At 43.9% G+C, this 18,516-nt stretch overlaps 1 protein-coding gene across 2 annotated transcripts in view; it reads left to right on the top strand.

Annotated features, from left to right (window-relative positions):
* Positions 1-18,147, top strand: part of LOC134567991 (beta-1,3-galactosyltransferase 2-like) — a 45,059-nt gene extending 26,912 nt beyond the window's left edge. Inside the window, exons 2-3 of one of the 2 annotated variants that reach the window (XM_063426199.1) lie at positions 1,184-1,263; positions 16,719-18,147. In XM_063426199.1, the coding sequence (XP_063282269.1) occupies positions 16,831-18,009 (1,179 nt within the window). In that variant the 5' untranslated portion in view covers positions 1,184-1,263; positions 16,719-16,830 and the 3' untranslated portion in view covers positions 18,010-18,147. The remainder of the gene's footprint in view (positions 1-1,183; positions 1,264-16,718) is intronic. The other variant, XM_063426200.1, reaches the window with a different exon arrangement.
* The last annotated feature ends 369 nt before the right edge of the window (positions 18,148-18,516 follow it).

The raw sequence follows: 18,516 nt of genomic DNA, 5'->3' as shown, positions 1-18,516 counted from the left end.
TTATCCAATCAGAATTAACCTATGGATTTAAATACTTACCTTTCCTGTTCCTCCTGTTGTGGTCTTTGCTTGCTAGTATTGCTACTGTACTTGTGTTTCTGGTTACGTACTCTCTGACTTGTTTATCTGACTTTGTGACTTTCTCCTACCCTTTGAGCTCGGCTTGTTTCTCGTTATTCTGTCTTCTGGTTCCCCTTACTCGGCTTGTCTCCTGACTATTCTTTGTGTGCTTAGCCCGGCCACTCTAAGGTCCGGTACTGCACCTTTCCTGTGTGTGTGTTAGCGTGTTTGGTTCCCGGAATCGTGACAGTTTTATTACCATGAAATGTTTAAAGGTTAACTTTATTGGGTATTCATGTGGTATATGTCAGACAATTTACAACTGTGACTCAAACCAATGTTCCTCTTCCAGGTGTCTTATTTTACACACAAATTGCCAGCGTCTAGCTTTATTAGTATAGCTGACTAACTGTAAGGATACATACCCTTACATTATGTCCCTCAACCGGTGTTCCTACCTGTCATGGTACCTGCCACTCACACCTCCTTCTCCAGCAATTTCGGCACTTCGGCCGCGTCCGCGATAGCCCCGCCCCCTTTTATGACGCGGCGCAACTCCGCCGACGTCATGACGTCAATGACGTCACGACCCGCAGGAAATCTCAAACCAGGATGTTCTGGGGGCGTGGATATCAATTAAAGAGACAGGGTATAAAAGGTACTCACTTACTATAAGGTTTCAGCTTGTCTGTTCCTTCAGTGCGTTTATATTCTCTTAGTGTTCTACGGTTTTGACTTGACTTGTTTCTTGACTTTGCTTCCCTCTCCTATCCTTATACTCAGCCCGGCTTACGCTTACCTGTCTTCTCGTTCCCTCAACCTCAGCTTGTCCCTGACCATTCCTTGTTTGCTTGACGTTAGTCCGGCCACTCTAAGGTCCGGTATACGTCTCTTTATAGTTTTAGTACACTGCGTGTTGGATCCCTGTCTTGATCCTGACACTACCTCCCTGAGTAAGTACCACATCAGTTTCCCACCTTCACAAAATTGCGTCATTCCCATCTCCCACTCATGTTATGGGGGGGGGGCGTGTTTCAGAGTTCCCTCTGCCTATAGAATTTTGAGATAAATGCAGTAGGTGGTATAAATCTGATGACGTGTTATTGACTTGTGTGCTTACTAGGGATCAAAATCTTATTCTGAGTTGTCATCTTTCCTTGTCGGAGCCCCCCTGACAGAAGATACCGTTACTTTGCCATCTAAGTGAGTAATTAGGATTACTGTTAATTTTCTTATTTTTTTTTAACTGTTGTTGGTGTAACTTATTTGTTTCTCATCTATTTTTTTGTATGCTCTGTGACTGTTTTGTTGCTCATAATAAATACTCCTTAATTAAGTAATGCCTTTGTCTGGTATTCACGTTACCTGCAGAGACTTATTTATTCGTTTTCATTGCATAGATTTAATGCTAAATTGAATTTTGTGGGTTGTTAATCGAATTTGTTGGGGGAGCAAAGCACCCCATTTATAAATTGTTTTTATCATTAACACCAGAACCAAGTCATAAGCACGCTTAACTAAATGTGCGTTTGTTACAATCAGCTACTAGGAGCAAACAGACTTTAGAAAACCTGGCGTTCTATATAATTATACAATAATTAGCCAGATCATTCACAGTGAAAAGTTTTATAAATTACAGAATGAACCACACTGCCCTATTAAAAGTGTATGATAACTCTTAGTGAGAAACCTTTATTATTTCAGAAGAAGCAAAATCAAAATTCCTGGCCAAAAAGGGATTTTAGAGAATAGCAGTACTTGCCAGATCTTTCCATTGCTGAGGTAGATCGGAATTCAAGGCGTCTAGTGTTTTGTATAATAAAAAAAAAAAAAAAAAGATAATGTCTTTGTTTTCAAAAGGTTTTACCAGAGAGTATTTTATGAATTATATGAGCAGTCTCAGTACCTCCAGCACTATATATCAATGTACATTGCAAAAAACAAATAACGTATGAAAAGAGATTAGAAAAAAAAAGTACAAAAACACAACAGAATAGCATCACAAACATTGCAGGAATTTGGCAGCAAAATTAATGCATGAACAGTGTGAGTATAAATCCAGATATGATCCCTGAGGTGTTTAATTTTTGTGTGGCTCAGTGAGTTGCGTTTAGATGATTGTACACAATATTGTAAAATTATTTCAATTTTATATAGTTCATCCATCTAATGGTATAAGAAAAAATGCTGTCCTGTAAAGTGAATTTGTTGTTACAGATTCACTTTATCTGAAATCACCCCCATAGGTAAAGAATACATAATGTATCATAGGGATGAATTATGTATTTATTGTTAAATTCTATATTCTATTATTAGTTACCTTGATTCCACCATCTCTATGTCCTGAGCACTGTGAATATTACTGTATTGTAACATCCACTACTGGTCCTACTCTAGTGTCATTGGCATTGGTTACACCCCCCCGGGCAGGACAATCTTTCTCCATGACGCCAACATGCTTACTTCACTGCAAGCACACTGGCATCTAAATACTTGGATCCTTATCCAGTATAATGAGGTTGTTTCTACTTTGACAGGTACACTTTAAATGAACTCTCCAAGTACCATTATCCCCGCCTGTAAGGTATTACTTGGGATCTGCCAGGTGCTGCTCCCAGCCTCTTCTTGTAGCCAAAAGCTCTTATCACAATTCCCATCTCTGCAGGGCTTAGAGCTATGGATTTGTGCCAGGCAGTCTTGAAACCACAACAATTATAGTGTGCTGTTGGTGTTATGGTGCTTGAAGTGTTCCTTTAAGAAAAAGTTACAATTAAGTTAAAGTTGGTAAAAGTCCCCGTTATAACTCAGTTAAGTCGTAAAATTCTTTTTACTTACCAAAGAGCACTACTTTAGCCTTTGCCTTTTTAAAAATTCTTTATTTTTGCCGTGCATGTGAATAGAGATAACGGGTAATCTTTCTGTGCCACAATATCATTAGCAATTACGTCAAGTACAGTCAGTTTTATGGCATATGAGAAATACAGCACAGTTTTAAATGTTAAGGTAAAAATAATAACAGGATGACTAACATGTCAGATACATGGTAAGGCAGGTGTGGAAATAAATCAATTTAACATGCTGACATTATAGGGCATAAGTGTATAAGAAAACAAGCTTAAAGAAGACATTTCCAATTTTTACGCTTTTATCAGAATGGGGCATGAATTGTCCAGTAACTATCATATTTGTTCTCCCAGAGGGCTCCCCCATTACGGCAGATATGTACACTCTAAGGTGAGGGTGTAATGTTGTGCGTGTGAACCAGCAGACTTCAAAATCAAAAGGAAAAAGGTGTGAGAATAAATGGCTGTGTTTCCTACCACCTGTCCCCACTCAACCAACACCTTCGAGAGGTAGAGCACAGTCCGGCATTATGCAGAGGGATTTCAGGCCCCAAAATGCAGGTATTCACAGCCAGTGCTGGCAGCATATCGCTCTCAATATTTCCATGGGCCACCTGGTCTCCCTTGTGATCTCCGGTTCGTGACAATGTAGGTAGCAGGTTACAGGTCGTGCAGCCAGTCTCTTGTGGTAGAGTCTAACTGCATCCCTCCTCATCTGTGGACTGGCTTGTGCAGGTGCGAGAGGTCGCTTGATCCGCCACCTTGATCTCGCTCTCTGCACACTAACGGCCACGAGCCTGTGCTAGGTGCGATTCCATAGCAGGGTTAACATTTGCTTCTTGCCTGGTAGCTTGTTGTAGTGTTAGTTTTTCCCAGAAGGCAGCAAATATGTTATCCAGCCAGGTCGCGAGGTCAGGCCTCTCACCACAATTACTTGAGGAGCACGTGGCATCCGCAATGTTGCGTGACTCCGTGCCCACAGTTGACTCACTCGGCACTATTCCTTGTGTCTTTCACATCCGGGTTGCCCTCCAGCCATGGACAGGGATCACCCCCACCGGTCTGGGGGGGGTGGGGTAGGAGGTTAGTGGGTCCGCACTGCCGATGCAAAGGAGAGGAGAGCGGCCTCCATCTTCCCAGCTCCGTCACCTGCAGGCTGCAGTAAACCACCTTGTGCTCCCAATAGTGATAATGCCAGGGAAAAGTGTCAAGATGCTTGCCAGGGCAATATATAGGTAGCGCTGTTTGGCGTTGGTTCCCTCTTGGGTTCAGGGAGTATTCCCAGGAAATCGGGAGCCCCTCGAACATGTGTCTATTCAGTTTGCAAGTCAGGCTCCACCCCCCTTCTTTGGCATTTTACCTTCATGAGGCTACTTACCAGCCTGTTTTCCCCAGACAGACCTTCTTAAACTGCATTTTTTTGTGATGTTTGTTTTGTAAGCTATTTCTAGCACTAACAGTGCATGCTTGTCATCCATTCACCTGTGAGATATTTATGAAATTTGGCTGAGCAGGAATTGATGATTAAGATATTAAAATGTTTAGTGCATGCGTCACCCACAAAACCCGTCAGGGTTATTTACTCAATTCAATGTGAATTTCACATTTAAGGTCAAAATAGTCAAACCAAACTAACTTTCTATGTCGCCTATGCTTTCATTTCAGATAAATGTTAAATTCACTTTGAATTTTCACTTAAGTAGATAACCATGTACCAGGCTTCTTACCAAGAGAGAGTATAATAGCTCCCCATGCCAACACATGACATACGGCAGATGGGAGCATCTCTACTGAAAGTGTAAAACTAGTGACTGGGCAATTTGCCATATTTTCGTGGATGTATTTCACTGATAAATATTGATGGCTCGACTTTTCTCGGTCAGAACAGTGCCCTTCATGTCAGATACAGCTTGCACTGCATTTAACCTTGTGTGCCTGGACCTTTCTCTTTGTGTCAATATTATTATTATTATTATTATTATTTCCAATTATATAGCGCCAATAGATTCCGTAGCGCTTTACAATATTATGAGAGGGGGGGATGTAACTATAAATAGGACAATTACAAGAAAACTTACAGGAACAATAGGTTGAAGAGGACCCTGCTCAAACGAGCTTACAGTCTATAGGAGGTGGGGTATTAGACACGTTAGGACAGGAAATATAAATGTTGTTGGGCAGTTTATAAACACTTTTCATGTACTGCCCTTCAGCACAAAGATATTTGTGAAGGAGCAAATTGTAAGAACAAAAATATCAAGGTCCAGATGTCTCCACTGGAGGCATTTGGACAAGTTTGGACAATATTTAAGAGGCTACTGTAAAGGTTTCTATCAGTGGCGTACACACAACCCATGGGGCCCCGGTGCGAAAACTGATCCGTGGGCCCCCCCCCCCCCGCGCGCGCGCTTACTCTGCGCGGGCTGGGGCCGCAACACATGGCGGCGGGCACCTGGTCGCAGGGCTGCGACCCCTGCGACCACGTTATGTACGCCAGTGCATGCATAAACACATACACTTAAAGGACCACTACAGACACCCAGATCACATCAGCTCAATGAAGTGGTCTGGGTGCCAGGTCTCTCTAGTTTTAACCCTGCAGCTGAAAACATAGCAGTTTCAGAGAAACTGCTATGTTTCACTGAGGGTTAATCCAGCCTCTAGAGGCTGTCTCATTGACAGCCGCTAGAGGATTTTCTGCGTTTCTCACTGTGAAAATCACAGTGAGAAGACGCTGAACGTCCATAGGAAAGCATTGAGTAATGCTTTCCTATGGGCGGTTTGAATGCGCGCGTGGCTCTTGCCACGCATGCGCATTCGGAGCTGAGAGGCGGATCGGGGCGGAGAGATCCCCAGCGCCAAGGGAGTCCGGCGCTGGAGAAAGGTAAGTGCTTAAGACACACACGCACACATTAACTGACAGACACACACTCAGTGACAAACATACATACACACTCACTAACAGACACACACTCTAACACTAACACGCACACTCCAACACACACTCTAATACTAACACACACACACTCTAACACTAAGACTAACACTTACACACACACACTCTAACACACTCACACACACACACTCACTAACATACACACACTCACTAACATACACTCACACACACACTAACACACACTCACTAACATACACTCTCACACACACACACACACACACTAACATACACACACACACACTAACATACACACACACACACTAACACACACTCACACACTAACACACACTCACTAACATACACTCACTAACATACACTCACACACACACTAACTAACATACACTCACACAAACATACACTCACTAACATACACTCACTAACATACACTCACTAACATACACTCACTAACATACACTCACTAACATACACTCACTAACATACACTCACTAACATACACTCACTAACATACACTCACTAACATACACTCACTAACATACACTCACTAACATACACTCACTAACATACACTCACACTAACATACACTCACACTAACATACACTCACACTAACACACACTCACACTAACACACACTCACACTAACACACACTCACACTAACATACACTCTCACACACACACGTTTTTTTTTTTTTGTTTTTTTTCTATTTAATCCCCCCAGCCTCCTTACCTGTGGGAGAGCTGAGGGGATTCCCTGGGGTCCAGTGGTGTCACCCGGCGGGCAGTCAGGCTGGAGGGCGCGCGAGGGAGCACTCTCCCCTGAGTGCTTCCTCTTCAGCTCCCTCGCGCGCCGCGTACTGATGCCGGAGCCGGAAGATGACGTCATCTTCCGGCTCCACGTCATCTTCCGGCTCCGGTTTCAGTGCGGTGCGCGAGGGAGTTGAAGAGGGAGCACCCAGGGGAGAGTGCTCCCTCGCGCGCCCTCCAGCCTGACTGCCCGCCGGGTGTAGGCAGGGCCAGCCTCGGGGGGCCCGGAGGTGGCCGGCTCCTGGGCCCCCCAGGAGAAGAGGCTGGCCCAGTGAGTACATACCTGGGTCGCAGGGCGGCCGGGCCCCCTGGTGGGCCGGGCCCGGTCGCAGCCGCGACCCCGGTATGTACGCCACTGGTTTCTATTTGTGCAGTGGAACAGGGGTGGATGTACAAGATGCTAATGAGGTGACTCCAGTGAAATTAGCTTATATGGGGCAGTCTATTCGGACATCTGTTGGAGGTGCTTTGGGGGAGAGGTTACTTTTTTTTTACATGTGGTGGGGTTGCTGAAAAGTATGAGATTTTGGATATTGGACCTGTAAATCTTTCCCCTCTTTTCCATCCTGCACACACGTTTTTTGCTCCTTTCCATTTCCTCTGCTTTGTTTAATGCTAGTACCACGTTCTTAGTTTTATGATTTCAAGGAACAATTAACACACTGATTTGTTTTATGGTTTAAGTTTTATGGCTAAGTGTGTCATATTTGTGACAGTTCATAAAAGATCAGATTTCATAGAAACTAACACTTGTATAACTAGGGCCAGTGATGTCGAGGGAGGTTTTCTTCTGTTATCTCCACAGAGCTAGCAGAAGTAGCAGACACGCTAAGCTACAGCTCAGTGCAAAGGAAAGACGTAATCTCGTTCTCAAATAGAAGCCACTGATTGGAGTGTTCCCTGGTGCATGGGAAAGATGAACGACAGTAGCTTCCATAAACTCTCTTTTTTTTTTCTTAAATTAACTCCCATAAAAAGCATGCAGAAAAAACATATGCATATTTTCTTTGTGGCATACATACTCAACTGTTCAATAATTTTCATTGCCATTTGTTTAAATACAGTAATTAAAAAATATATTAAATGGTTAATCTTATTAGCTTTGAGTTTAAAAACAATCAACGTAAAAAAAAAATTAGGCATATCAGTAAAACTAACATCCGTAGCGCAGATATTTCCTGAATGCAGCTTTTTTGCTAATGCACTATAGTCTGTCAATTTTCTAGTAAAATATAATCAGAAAGAAAAATGACAAGTTGCAAGGCAGTTTTTCAACTCTCCTCCCCAAGAATTGGGTGTTTTCCTTAACCTTTAATCTCAACCCATTAATGACACAACTTCTGGAATAAAAGGGAATCATGATGGAATATATCCGTCGTCTGTCCTTAAGGGGTTAAACAAAAAAACCCAAAAAAATTGTTTCTGAGTTGCTCAAGAATGGACATTCCTTACATTTGAGTGATTTTTATTTTTGTAACTCAGGTTTAAAGGACCACTCTAGGCACCCAGACCACTTCAGCTTAAAGGGAAACTCCAGTGCCAGAAAAACGATCCGTTTTTCTGGCACTGGAGGGTCCCTCTCCCACCCACCAATCCCCGGTTACTGAAGGGGTGAAAACCCCTTCAGTCACTTACCAGGGGCAGCGACAGGTCCCACGTCGCTGCTTCCTCCTCCCCCGCCGCTCCTCCTTCTGGTTACGTCGGCCGGTGGGCGAGACTGATCTCGCCCGCCGGCCGAGGAGACCTAATGCGCATGCGCGGCAATGCCGCGCATGCGCATTAGCGCACCCCATAGGAAAGCATTGAAAATGAATTTCAATGCTTCCCTATGGGGAATAGAGCGACGCTGGAGGTCCTCACACAGCGTGAGGACGTCCAGCGACGCTCTAGCACAGAAAACCTGTGCTATGAAGCAGGAAGTGTCCTCTAGTGGCTGTCTAATAGACAGCCACTAGGGGAGGACTTAACCCTGCAAGGTAAATATTGCAGTTTTAAAAAAACTGCAATAATTACACTTGCAGGGTTAAGGGTAGTGGGAGTTGGCACCCAGACCACTCCAATGAGCTGAAGTGGTCTGGGTGCCTGGAGTGTCCCTTTAATGAAGTGGTCTGGGTGCCAGGTCCAGCTAGGGTTAACCCATTTTTTTTTTTTTTATAAACATAGCAGTTTCAGAGAAACTGCTATGTTTATAAATGGGTTAATCCAGCCTCCAAATCCTCTAGTGGCTGTCTCATTGACAGCCGCTAGAGGCGCTTGCGTGATTCTCACTGTGAAAATCACAGTGAGAGCACGCAAGCGTCCAAAGGAAAGCATTGATAATGCTTTCCTATGAGACCGGCTGAATGCGCGCGCAGCTCTTGCCGCGCGTGCGCATTCAGCCGAATGGGAGAATCTGAGGCGGAGAGGAGGAGGAGAGCTCCCGCCTGGCGCTGGAATAAAGGTAAGTTTTAACCCTTTCCTCATCCCAGAGCCAGGCGGAGGGGGGCCCTGAGGGTGGGGGCACCCTCAGGGCACTATAGTTTTCCTGGCACTATAGTGGTCCTTTAACTAGTTTTGCCAGATCCACCATGTTTTGTTGAAACCATATCACTTTTCCAGGGTGCCGAATAGCACATGGAATGAGCAACTTTGTCAAGTAACACAACTTTGTTGTGGGGTACACAAGTTTATACCTCTCAACACTTCCTATTTCTGAGGGTCAGTCCCTGTATACCTCTGTCCCTCTTTTCTGTCCTAAAGTTTCTCTTTTCTAGGGGCTCCATATTGTTGGTTTGTTTGACAGAGTATAACAGAGCGATAAAACTACAATAAATGTGCACAAATCAGTCTTTGTAAATAAGATACATTGCTAATGTAATAAATTACATTCTTAGTTTTATAAATTTTTGTTGGTCACCTAACATTTATCATAACAGGCCAGTCCCAGGCCACACCCTCACTCACAACCCTAAAATTAAAATGTCCCTATTTGTCCATTGGAACTGTTGGCAGGAATTCATGTTCTCGTCTCTCTACAGAGAAGGAGAAGGGGGAAAACTAAGTTAAGGTCACTTAGGATGAAATTTTAGCTCACACGTATATTCTTTGGCAATACCCAGCATAAGGACCACCCTTATTTGTTGTTGAGAGGGCAATAAGCAATGCTTTATTGGATCATGGGGATAAGGTTTGCAATATCCACCATATTTTTCAAAACACACATCATCTCATTCTCAGAGTGCTTCAGGAGCATAGGCTGCCCTGAATGGGGCCAGCTAGAGAGGCAATTTAGTGCCAGGCTGGCAAGCTCTCTTTTTGTGAGGGTTGTCCTTAACTGGACAAGATTTATTATTTAGGAGGCATACCAGCCCTTCCTATCTCTCCCTACCAGATTGATACCTCTTGTTGTAGGGATGTGTGCACCAATACATATTGATGGACAGTGCAAAAAGTGCAGGAAAGTAGATAGGAAGGAAATTAAGTCATTAGTCAATGAATAACTCTGCAGCTTATTAATTTCACATACTGCTGGACAGCCCATTTTATGGTGAATCTAAAATCCCTAATTGAGATACACAAGGTAAATTATTAGACTGGAGAAGGGAGGTACCTAGAGAACTTGGCACCTGGGGCGGACACTGTATTTGGCACCATCTCCCTAATTTTAAAATGTAAAAAACACCTGCAATTTTAAAAAAATGTTTTTAAGAATATTTATTGCACAAATCTGTAAACTGTATGTTAGAAAGAGTCCCCTCAATGCCCCATTAGAGACCACAATGTAGTCACTTGTCCCAATTCACAATATTGTAATATATAGGTCTCTGATACCCAGCCCAAGTTGGCTCTTCTCACCTTAATTACTGTTGCTGGCTGCTGTAGCTGGCAGACTGGCTGGCAGGCTGGCTGGCTGCTGTGGGAGATTGGCAGTCAGCCTGGCTGTGGCTGGTAGCTGTGTGCTGTCCAACTGGTGTGGCTTGCTGGCAGGCCTCTTACTTCCCTCAGCTCCTTTGTGTATCTGTTTCTCCCCAACCCCTTAATGTGTCTCTTTTGCCCATTCCCCTCTGTGTGTATCTCCCTCCCAGCAATAATGTGTGTATATTTGTCCCCCCAGCCCTTTTGTGTACCTCTTTGTGTGTCTCTTTTTCCCATGTCCCAGCCCTTCTGTGTGCCTCATTGTCCCCACAGCCCTTCTTAATGTTTATTCGTCCCCCTCCAGTCCCTCTGTGTGTCTCTTTATCCCCCCAACCCTTGAGTGTCTCTCTTTGTCCCCCATAGCCCCTCTGTATGTCTCTTTGTTCCCCTTAGCCTTCTCTGTGTATCTCTTTGTCCACCAGCCCTTCTGTGTGTGTCTGTTTGTCTCCCAAGCCCTTCTGTGTGTCTCTTTGTGTTCCCCAGCCTCTGTGTGTGTTTTGCTTTGTGCCCCACAGTGTGTCTCTTTGTGCCCCTCCATGTGTTTCATTCCAGATCAGCCCCTCTTTGTGTCTCATTCCCCTCCCCCAGCCCTTCCATGTGTCTCCTTTACCGCGTTAGCCCCTCTTTGTGTCTCATTCCCCTCCCCCAGCCCTTCCATGTGTCTCCTTTACCCCATTAGCCACTCCATGTGTCTCATTCCCTTCCCAGACCCTCTATGTGTCTCTTTCACCACCAGCCCCTCCAGATGTCTTATTTCCCACCTCAATGTATCCCATTTCCCCCCTCCCCAGCCTCTCCATGTCTCCCTTCTCCCCCTTCCCCAGCCTCTCAATGTGTCTCATTCTCTCACCGCCAGCTTTTCCACGTGTCCCATTTTCCTTCCCCAAGTCTCTCCATGTGTCCCAATCCCACTCATCCTCTCCATGTGTCCCATTTCCCCCTCCACAGTCCCTCCTGTACGTCCGGGCTGAGCCGCGGTAGAGGAGCTCATGTTCACTGTAGCCGGTCTGACAGGAAGCAGTTCTGTGCTGTAAGTGAGCACTTGGGACCTGTCAGACTGAGTAGAGTAACGGAAACTCCTCTACTGTGGTCTGCTGCTCGATCATGCTACATTATGTGACCGGCAGGAGGGGAGCGCTTCCCATCCTGCAGTTCACCCTGTGTGTAGCGGAGCGCTAGTTTAACATAGACTTTTCTCCGCTGATATTCCAATACTTACTCAGGAACAAGCAGGATATTACCAGAAGAACAGCATAAGTAGTCACAGTGGCGTACATACCGGGGTCGCAGGGGTCGCGGCTGCGACCGGGCCCGGCCCACCAGGGGGCCCGGCCGCCCTGCGACCCAGGTATGTACTCACTGGGCCAGCCTCTTCTCCTGGGGGGCCCAGGAGCCGGCCACCTCCGGGCCCCCCGAGGCTGGCCCTGCTTACACCCGGCGGGCAGTCAGGCTGGAGGGCGCGCGAGGGAGCACTCTCCCCTGGGTGCTCCCTCTTCAACTCCCTCGCGCACCGCACTGAAACCGGAGCCGGAAGATGACGTGGAGCCGGAAGATGACGTCATCTTCCGGCTCCGGCATCAGTACGCGGCGCGCGAGGGAGCTGAAGAGGAAGCACTCAGGGGAGAGTGCTCCCTCGCGCGCCCTCCAGCCTGACTGCCCGCCGGGTGACACCACTGGACCCCAGGGAATCCCCTCAGCTCTCCCACAGGTAAGGAGGCTGGGGGGATTAAATAGAAAAAAAACAAAACAAAAAAAACGTGTGTGTGTGTGAGAGTGTATGTTAGTGAGTGTATGTTAGTGAGTGTGTGTTAGTGTGAGTGTGTTAGTGTGAGTGTGTGTTAGTGTGAGTGTGTGTTAGTGTGAGTGTATGTTAGTGTGAGTGTATGTTAGTGAGTGTATGTTAGTGAGTGTATGTTAGTGAGTGTATGTTAGTGAGTGTATGTTAGTGAGTGTATGTTAGTGAGTGTATGTTAGTGAGTGTATGTTAGTGAGTGTATGTTTGTGTGAGTGTATGTTTGTGTGAGTGTATGTTAGTGTATGTTAGTTAGTGTGTGTGTGTGAGTGTATGTTAGTGAGTGTGTGTTAGTGAGTGTGTGTTAGTGTGTGAGTGTGTTAGTGTATGTTCGTTAGTGTGAGTGTGTGTTAGTGTGAGTGTATGTTAGTGTGAGTGTATGTTAGTGTGAGTGTGTTAGTGTGAGTGTGTGTTAGTGTGTGAGTGTATGTTAGTGTGTGTGTGTGTATGTTAGTGTGTGTGTGTGTATGTTAGTGTGTGTGTGTGTGAGAGTGTATGTTAGTGAGTGTGTGTTAGTGTGTGTGTGAGTGTATGTTAGTGAGTGTGTGTTAGTGTGTGAGTGTATGTTAGTGAGTGTGTGTGTGTGAGTGTGTTAGAGTGTGTGTGTGTAAGTGTTAGAGTGTTTGTCTTAGTGTTAGAGTGTGTGTGTGTGTTAGTATTAGAGTGTGTGTTGGAGTGTGCGTGTTAGTGTTAGAGTGTGTGTCTGTTAGTGAGTGTGTATGTATGTTTGTCACTGAGTGTGTGTCTGTCAGTTAATGTGTGCGTGTGTGTCTTAAGCACTTACCTTTCTCCAGCGCCGGACTCCCTTGGCGCTGGGGATCTCTCCGCCCCGATCCGCCTCTCAGCTCCGAATGCGCATGCGTGGCAAGAGCCACGCGCGCATTCAAACCGCCCATAGGAAAGCATTACTCAATGCTTTCCTATGGACGTTCAGCGTCTTCTCACTGTGATTTTCACAGTGAGAAACGCAGAAAATCCTCTAGCGGCTGTCAATGAGACAGCCTCTAGAGGCTGGATTAACCCTCAGTGAAACATAGCAGTTTCTCTGAAACTGCTATGTTTTCAGCTGCAGGGTTAAAACTAGAGAGACCTGGCACCCAGACCACTTCATTGAGCTGATGTGATCTGGGTGTCTGTAGTGGTCCTTTAAGTGTATGTGTTTATGCATGCACTGGCGTACATAACGTGGTCGCAGGGGTCGCAGCCCTGCGACCAGGTGCCCGCCGCCATGTGTTGCGGCCCCAGCCCGCGCAGAGTAAGCGCGCGCGCGGGGGGGGGGGGCCCACGGATCAGTTTTCGCACCGGGGCCCCATGGGTTGTGTGTACGCCACTGAGTAGTCAATAAAGAAATCCACGAATCTCCCATCACCTTTTCCCAATATTTGGACGACACTCAGTATCAGGAGCAGAACTGAACTTTTAATCACATACTCAGTTTTTATACATTTCTCCCATGCCAGGGAGACACCCACAAAGAATAAGGCATCAGCCAATCCAGGGCTGGATACAGTTCACAGATTCCCTCCCCTCAGCATGAGAGATAACTTAATTACATATAAGTTTTAGAACACAGTTTTCCCCAATTCTCAGATGTACCCCAAAACAATACCATACACCCATAATTTATATACCCTCTGATAGCCCCGATCTGGGGGAGCAACATACTGAAAAATCACCCAGATTGGTTCAGGGGTTCAAATGTTTTATGGAGGTTTCCATTCATGCGGTTGAAAAGCACGAAAAGGTCTACATAATGGGTTTTGTCTTGGTTCGTATGATTCTTTTCACCGAACGCCGTTCTGTTCGCTTGATTTTCCACAAGCGGGTGGGGGTATGGAGGTCTCCGCGGTGTTCGCGCTATCGAGTGTCCAATTTGGGTTCCAGACACTTGACAACCAAACACCGCTGGAGTGTTCGTATGACAAGATGGCCACCGCCACGTGCTCGTAGGCCGAACGGCGGCCACACAGGGAATACCCAGTGCGTTCGTGTGGTTAGCAATTAAGGTAGTGTGAATAACGATGGGGAGGTCAATTAGAGCCACGCTCCTCTCCGGTGTGGCCTGGTTGTTTGGTTGTTTGTCCATTTGTCGAACGGTAGGACTTAATATGGTTGCAATTAGATTCTTACCGAACAGCCAGACGAATGGTATAACATAGCGCTTGTTACTTGTTTCTTATTAGTAACGAACAGTGGCAAATAATGTAAAATTCTGCAACAAGTAAAAGTATGGACAGCCAAAAATAAGGAAGGTGGTTAGTAGCAAAACACAGTTCGTTACACTGGGATTCCGTTCTGTGTCTCGTGGGCTGGTGCGCAGCCATCTAGTTATGCACACACATACATAAATATACTGATCAGTGACACCTGAGGCAGACCTCCCCCCTCTCGCCCCCTGCTTAGTACGCCACTGGACTGAAGCCAGGGATAAAATGATTTTAGGCATTATTCTGACTTCAGAAATAGAACTCTTGAAATACAGCGGGTTGTTTTCACTAAACAAGTCATGATGAATTAAAAACTGAATAGCACAATTTGAGCTAAAATTGCTGGTTTTCCATCTTGACTATTTTTGCTATCAGACTATCGGTCAAATTTACCTGATTAATAAATACTGAATCATGGCAGATAAAGATTGTGATACTTCAGGCCACGTTATTGTTGATAGTTTAAGCTAGGGTTGTTAATATTGTTGGTCATCTTTTGCTGCTTTTGTCCCAGACCCTTCACTTGGTATTGAAAACTAAATTTGCTTTTGTTTAGCTAGGAATGTGAATATAAATGTTAGACTGAATGCCTGAATATGATTGAACAAAAAAATATTCACAAAAAAAGAAAAGTGGAAATGTGTGACCAACTCGCATAAAGCAGGTGGGAACACAGATCCACTAGGAAATACCTCCTAATAAAAAGCGTCACATAGGTAGGAAAAACCTTTATTAGAGAAAATTATCTTAATAACACACCAAAATAATGTGTAAAGAAGAAAACCAACACCTAGTAAAAAACTTTTGGCTGGATCTAATTAGTAATCTTAAATAAAGTAGTGTAGTGGGAGCCCGTGATATTATGAAGTAAAATATTATTTAAAACTGGAGATAAATCACTGAGTATAGCCCCTAGAAACACAGTATAAATAGCAAGACCACTAAAGAATCAATCAATTGGACGGGATAATGTCTAGTAGTGGTTGTGGTATCATAGGACAGAGACAGTAGTTAGCGAAACACAAAGGCGTTTGTAATACGCCGAAACGCGCGTCGAGCGAAATAGCCGACGCTATGATTTTCTAATCTACTTTCGATCTGTATTTTATCTAACTTGGCTGAGTTAGACACTATCCTGGCGTCTTACTATTCAATTTGGAGGGACTTTTGTTAGGCTGCCTTGAAGCAGCAGCTAGCAGTGGCTTTTTGAGACAGTTAGTTTAGGGTTTATTAGGTCTGGCTATTTACCCCATTTTACGTATTTCAGGGCTCCAGCTGGCTACTCATTTATGGTTTTTACCTATAGGCCTTACTTCTATTTTGTACCAGTACGTCTGTTATACTACAGGTTATTAGTTCCTTTTGCCTGCTTAGGCTCCCTTAGGACCCCCTTTTTCGCTAACTGCTGTCTCTGTCCTATGATACCACAACCACTACTAGACATTATCCCGTCCAATTGATTGATTCTTTAGTGGTCTTGCTATTTATACTGTGTTTCTAGGGGCTATACTCAGTGATTTATCTCCAGTTGTAAATAATATTTTACTTCATAATATCACGGGCTCCCACTACACTACTTTATTTAAGATTACTAATTAGATCCAGCCAAAAGTTTTTTACTAGGTGTTGGTTTTCTTCTTTACACATTATTTTGGTGTGTTATTAAGATAATTTTCTCTAATAAAGGTTTTTCCTACCTATGTGACGGTTTTTATTAGGAGGTATTTCCTAGTGGATCTGTGTTCCCACCTGCTTTATGCGAGTTGGTCACACATTTCCACTTTTCTTTTTTTGTACCTATTGCATTTGGGGTTAAGCCCCTTTTACCTCCTGTAACCCTACCAAGGTATCGGCGGAGGTTTTCTCCACCACCGATCCCTTCTCTTCTGTTTCAAAAAAATATTCATATATTCCCACTGAATTACAAACTGTTAAACAACCACGCAAAACAACTATACTCATAAATATGGTGTTTTTAATGTGTACTAGGTTATTCACTAAAATGAGATTTCAAAGTGAATTCCCAACAATTCTTACTGTAGTGAAGAACCCTGTGAGAGAAAAGAGGCTTTGTTGTAGATAAACAGAGAGTAGAAGATTATCAAGGAAACAGAGTGTATTGGACAGGAGTAAACCAAGACATTTTTAGTTGTATCAAGGTAAGAACTTGAGTTTCCAAGTGCTTTGCTTTGTTTTTCTGTAGATGGCGTTTGCAGTCTCAGAAGAGGAGCATTGGAGCATGGGAATGCTGTGTGATTAGCTGTGGTTGATGGTGGAAGTTCAGGCACTGCATTATTCTTTGGGGAAATTGTATCATGCTTTTCTGGAAGAGGATCCACTGTTGTCCCCATTGGCTGAAGCGCCTCTCCAGAACCTTTGTCTCTTCATGCTTTACAACAGGGTTTGTATTTTTGGTGTTCCTGCTTTTCATGTTGCTGATGCTAAGCAGTTATAGCTGGTTTCCAAGAAAATTTGTGAATGAAGACAATCTGAAGTTGCACAACATACGTGTCTTCAAGGGGAAAAAAAGTAACATTAACAACTCTGCTTGGATTGCAAAGAATATGGTTTACTCTTCTTCCCATGAGAAACCTCAAGATAAAACCAGTCAATCAACTCAAAGATTATTACAGATTATGCCCATGGGACAATTGCGTGCTTCATCTCAGGGAGTTCAGTTCTATGATTATATCATTAATGAGCCCATGAAATGTCAAACACACATTCCCTTTCTAATTTTGCTGATAGCTGCAACACCACAACATCTAGATGCTCGTCAAGCTATTAGGCAAACTTGGGGAAATGAAAATGTTATACCAGGAGTCCAAGTAGTAAGGCTGTTTTTGCTCGGTCGAAACACTCAACAAGCATTTGACATTGAACAGGCCATAACCAGTGAAAGTATGCAATATCATGATATCATCCAGCAGGAATATTTAGACACCTACAACAATCTGACCACTAAAACCCTAATGGGAATGAACTGGGTGGCCACATATTGTCCACACGCACACTATGTCATGAAGACAGACACTGACATGTTTGTGAATACTGAATATTTAATAAACAAGCTTCTGAAGCCAGATCTTCCTCCAAGGACCAATTATTTTACAGGATCTATAATGAAAGGGTATGCACCGAATCGGAACAAAGACAGTAAATGGTACATGCCACCAGATTTGTACCCAGGAGACATGTACCCTGTGTTTTGTTCTGGCACTGGTTATGTGTTCTCTGGGGAGCTGGCAGAAAAGATATTTAAAATCACTTTAACTGTTAAACATTTGCCATTAGAAGATGTTTATATAGGGATTTGTCTTGACAAATTGGGAATTAAACCTGTACCTCCACCTAGCCCGTCTGATTTCAATCACTGGAGGGTTGCATATTCTGACTGTATGTACAACCGGATAGTTACGTCCCATGACTTCAAGCCTCCTGAGTTAGTCCGCTACTGGAACCAGCTCCAACAGAATAGGCACACATGTGCGTAAAATGCCAAAAATAAAACATTATGGTCTATTGGAATCAATATTGTGTAAATGTGTCCAGCTTATTTTTAGATGTATAGACTTTGTAAATATGTAGTTTTCTCTCAATTATGGCCTCTACTGTTTGTGTGTGTGTGTGTATATATATATATATATATATATATATATATATAGTGTGTATGTGTGTACATGTATGTATGTGTGTGTGTGTATATATATATATATATATATATATATACTGCAGATTATTGGAACTTGTACTTTAAAGTGTGTGTAATTGGTTAACAGTACACATTAATTAAGCCAAAATGCAAGATGCGCATAATTAGAAAAAGTTATTCTTATTTATTCATTTATTTTTAAAATCTTCTTACCGATGAGAAAAATGAAGCATATAGCGTCCATGGGAGTGTAAGCTATGTTGGCAACCTACCTGCCTTGGTCATTTCTGTATATATCATCTTGCAGATGGTGATAATGGTTTTTAAGTAATTGATTTTTCAATCTATT

This window comes from Pelobates fuscus, chromosome 7 (genome assembly GCF_036172605.1).
Source record: "Pelobates fuscus isolate aPelFus1 chromosome 7, aPelFus1.pri, whole genome shotgun sequence".
Taxonomy (NCBI): Eukaryota; Metazoa; Chordata; class Amphibia; order Anura; family Pelobatidae; genus Pelobates; species Pelobates fuscus.
The sequence above is the reverse complement of the archived record's forward strand: the minus strand, read 5'-3'. Positions and strand labels throughout refer to the sequence as shown.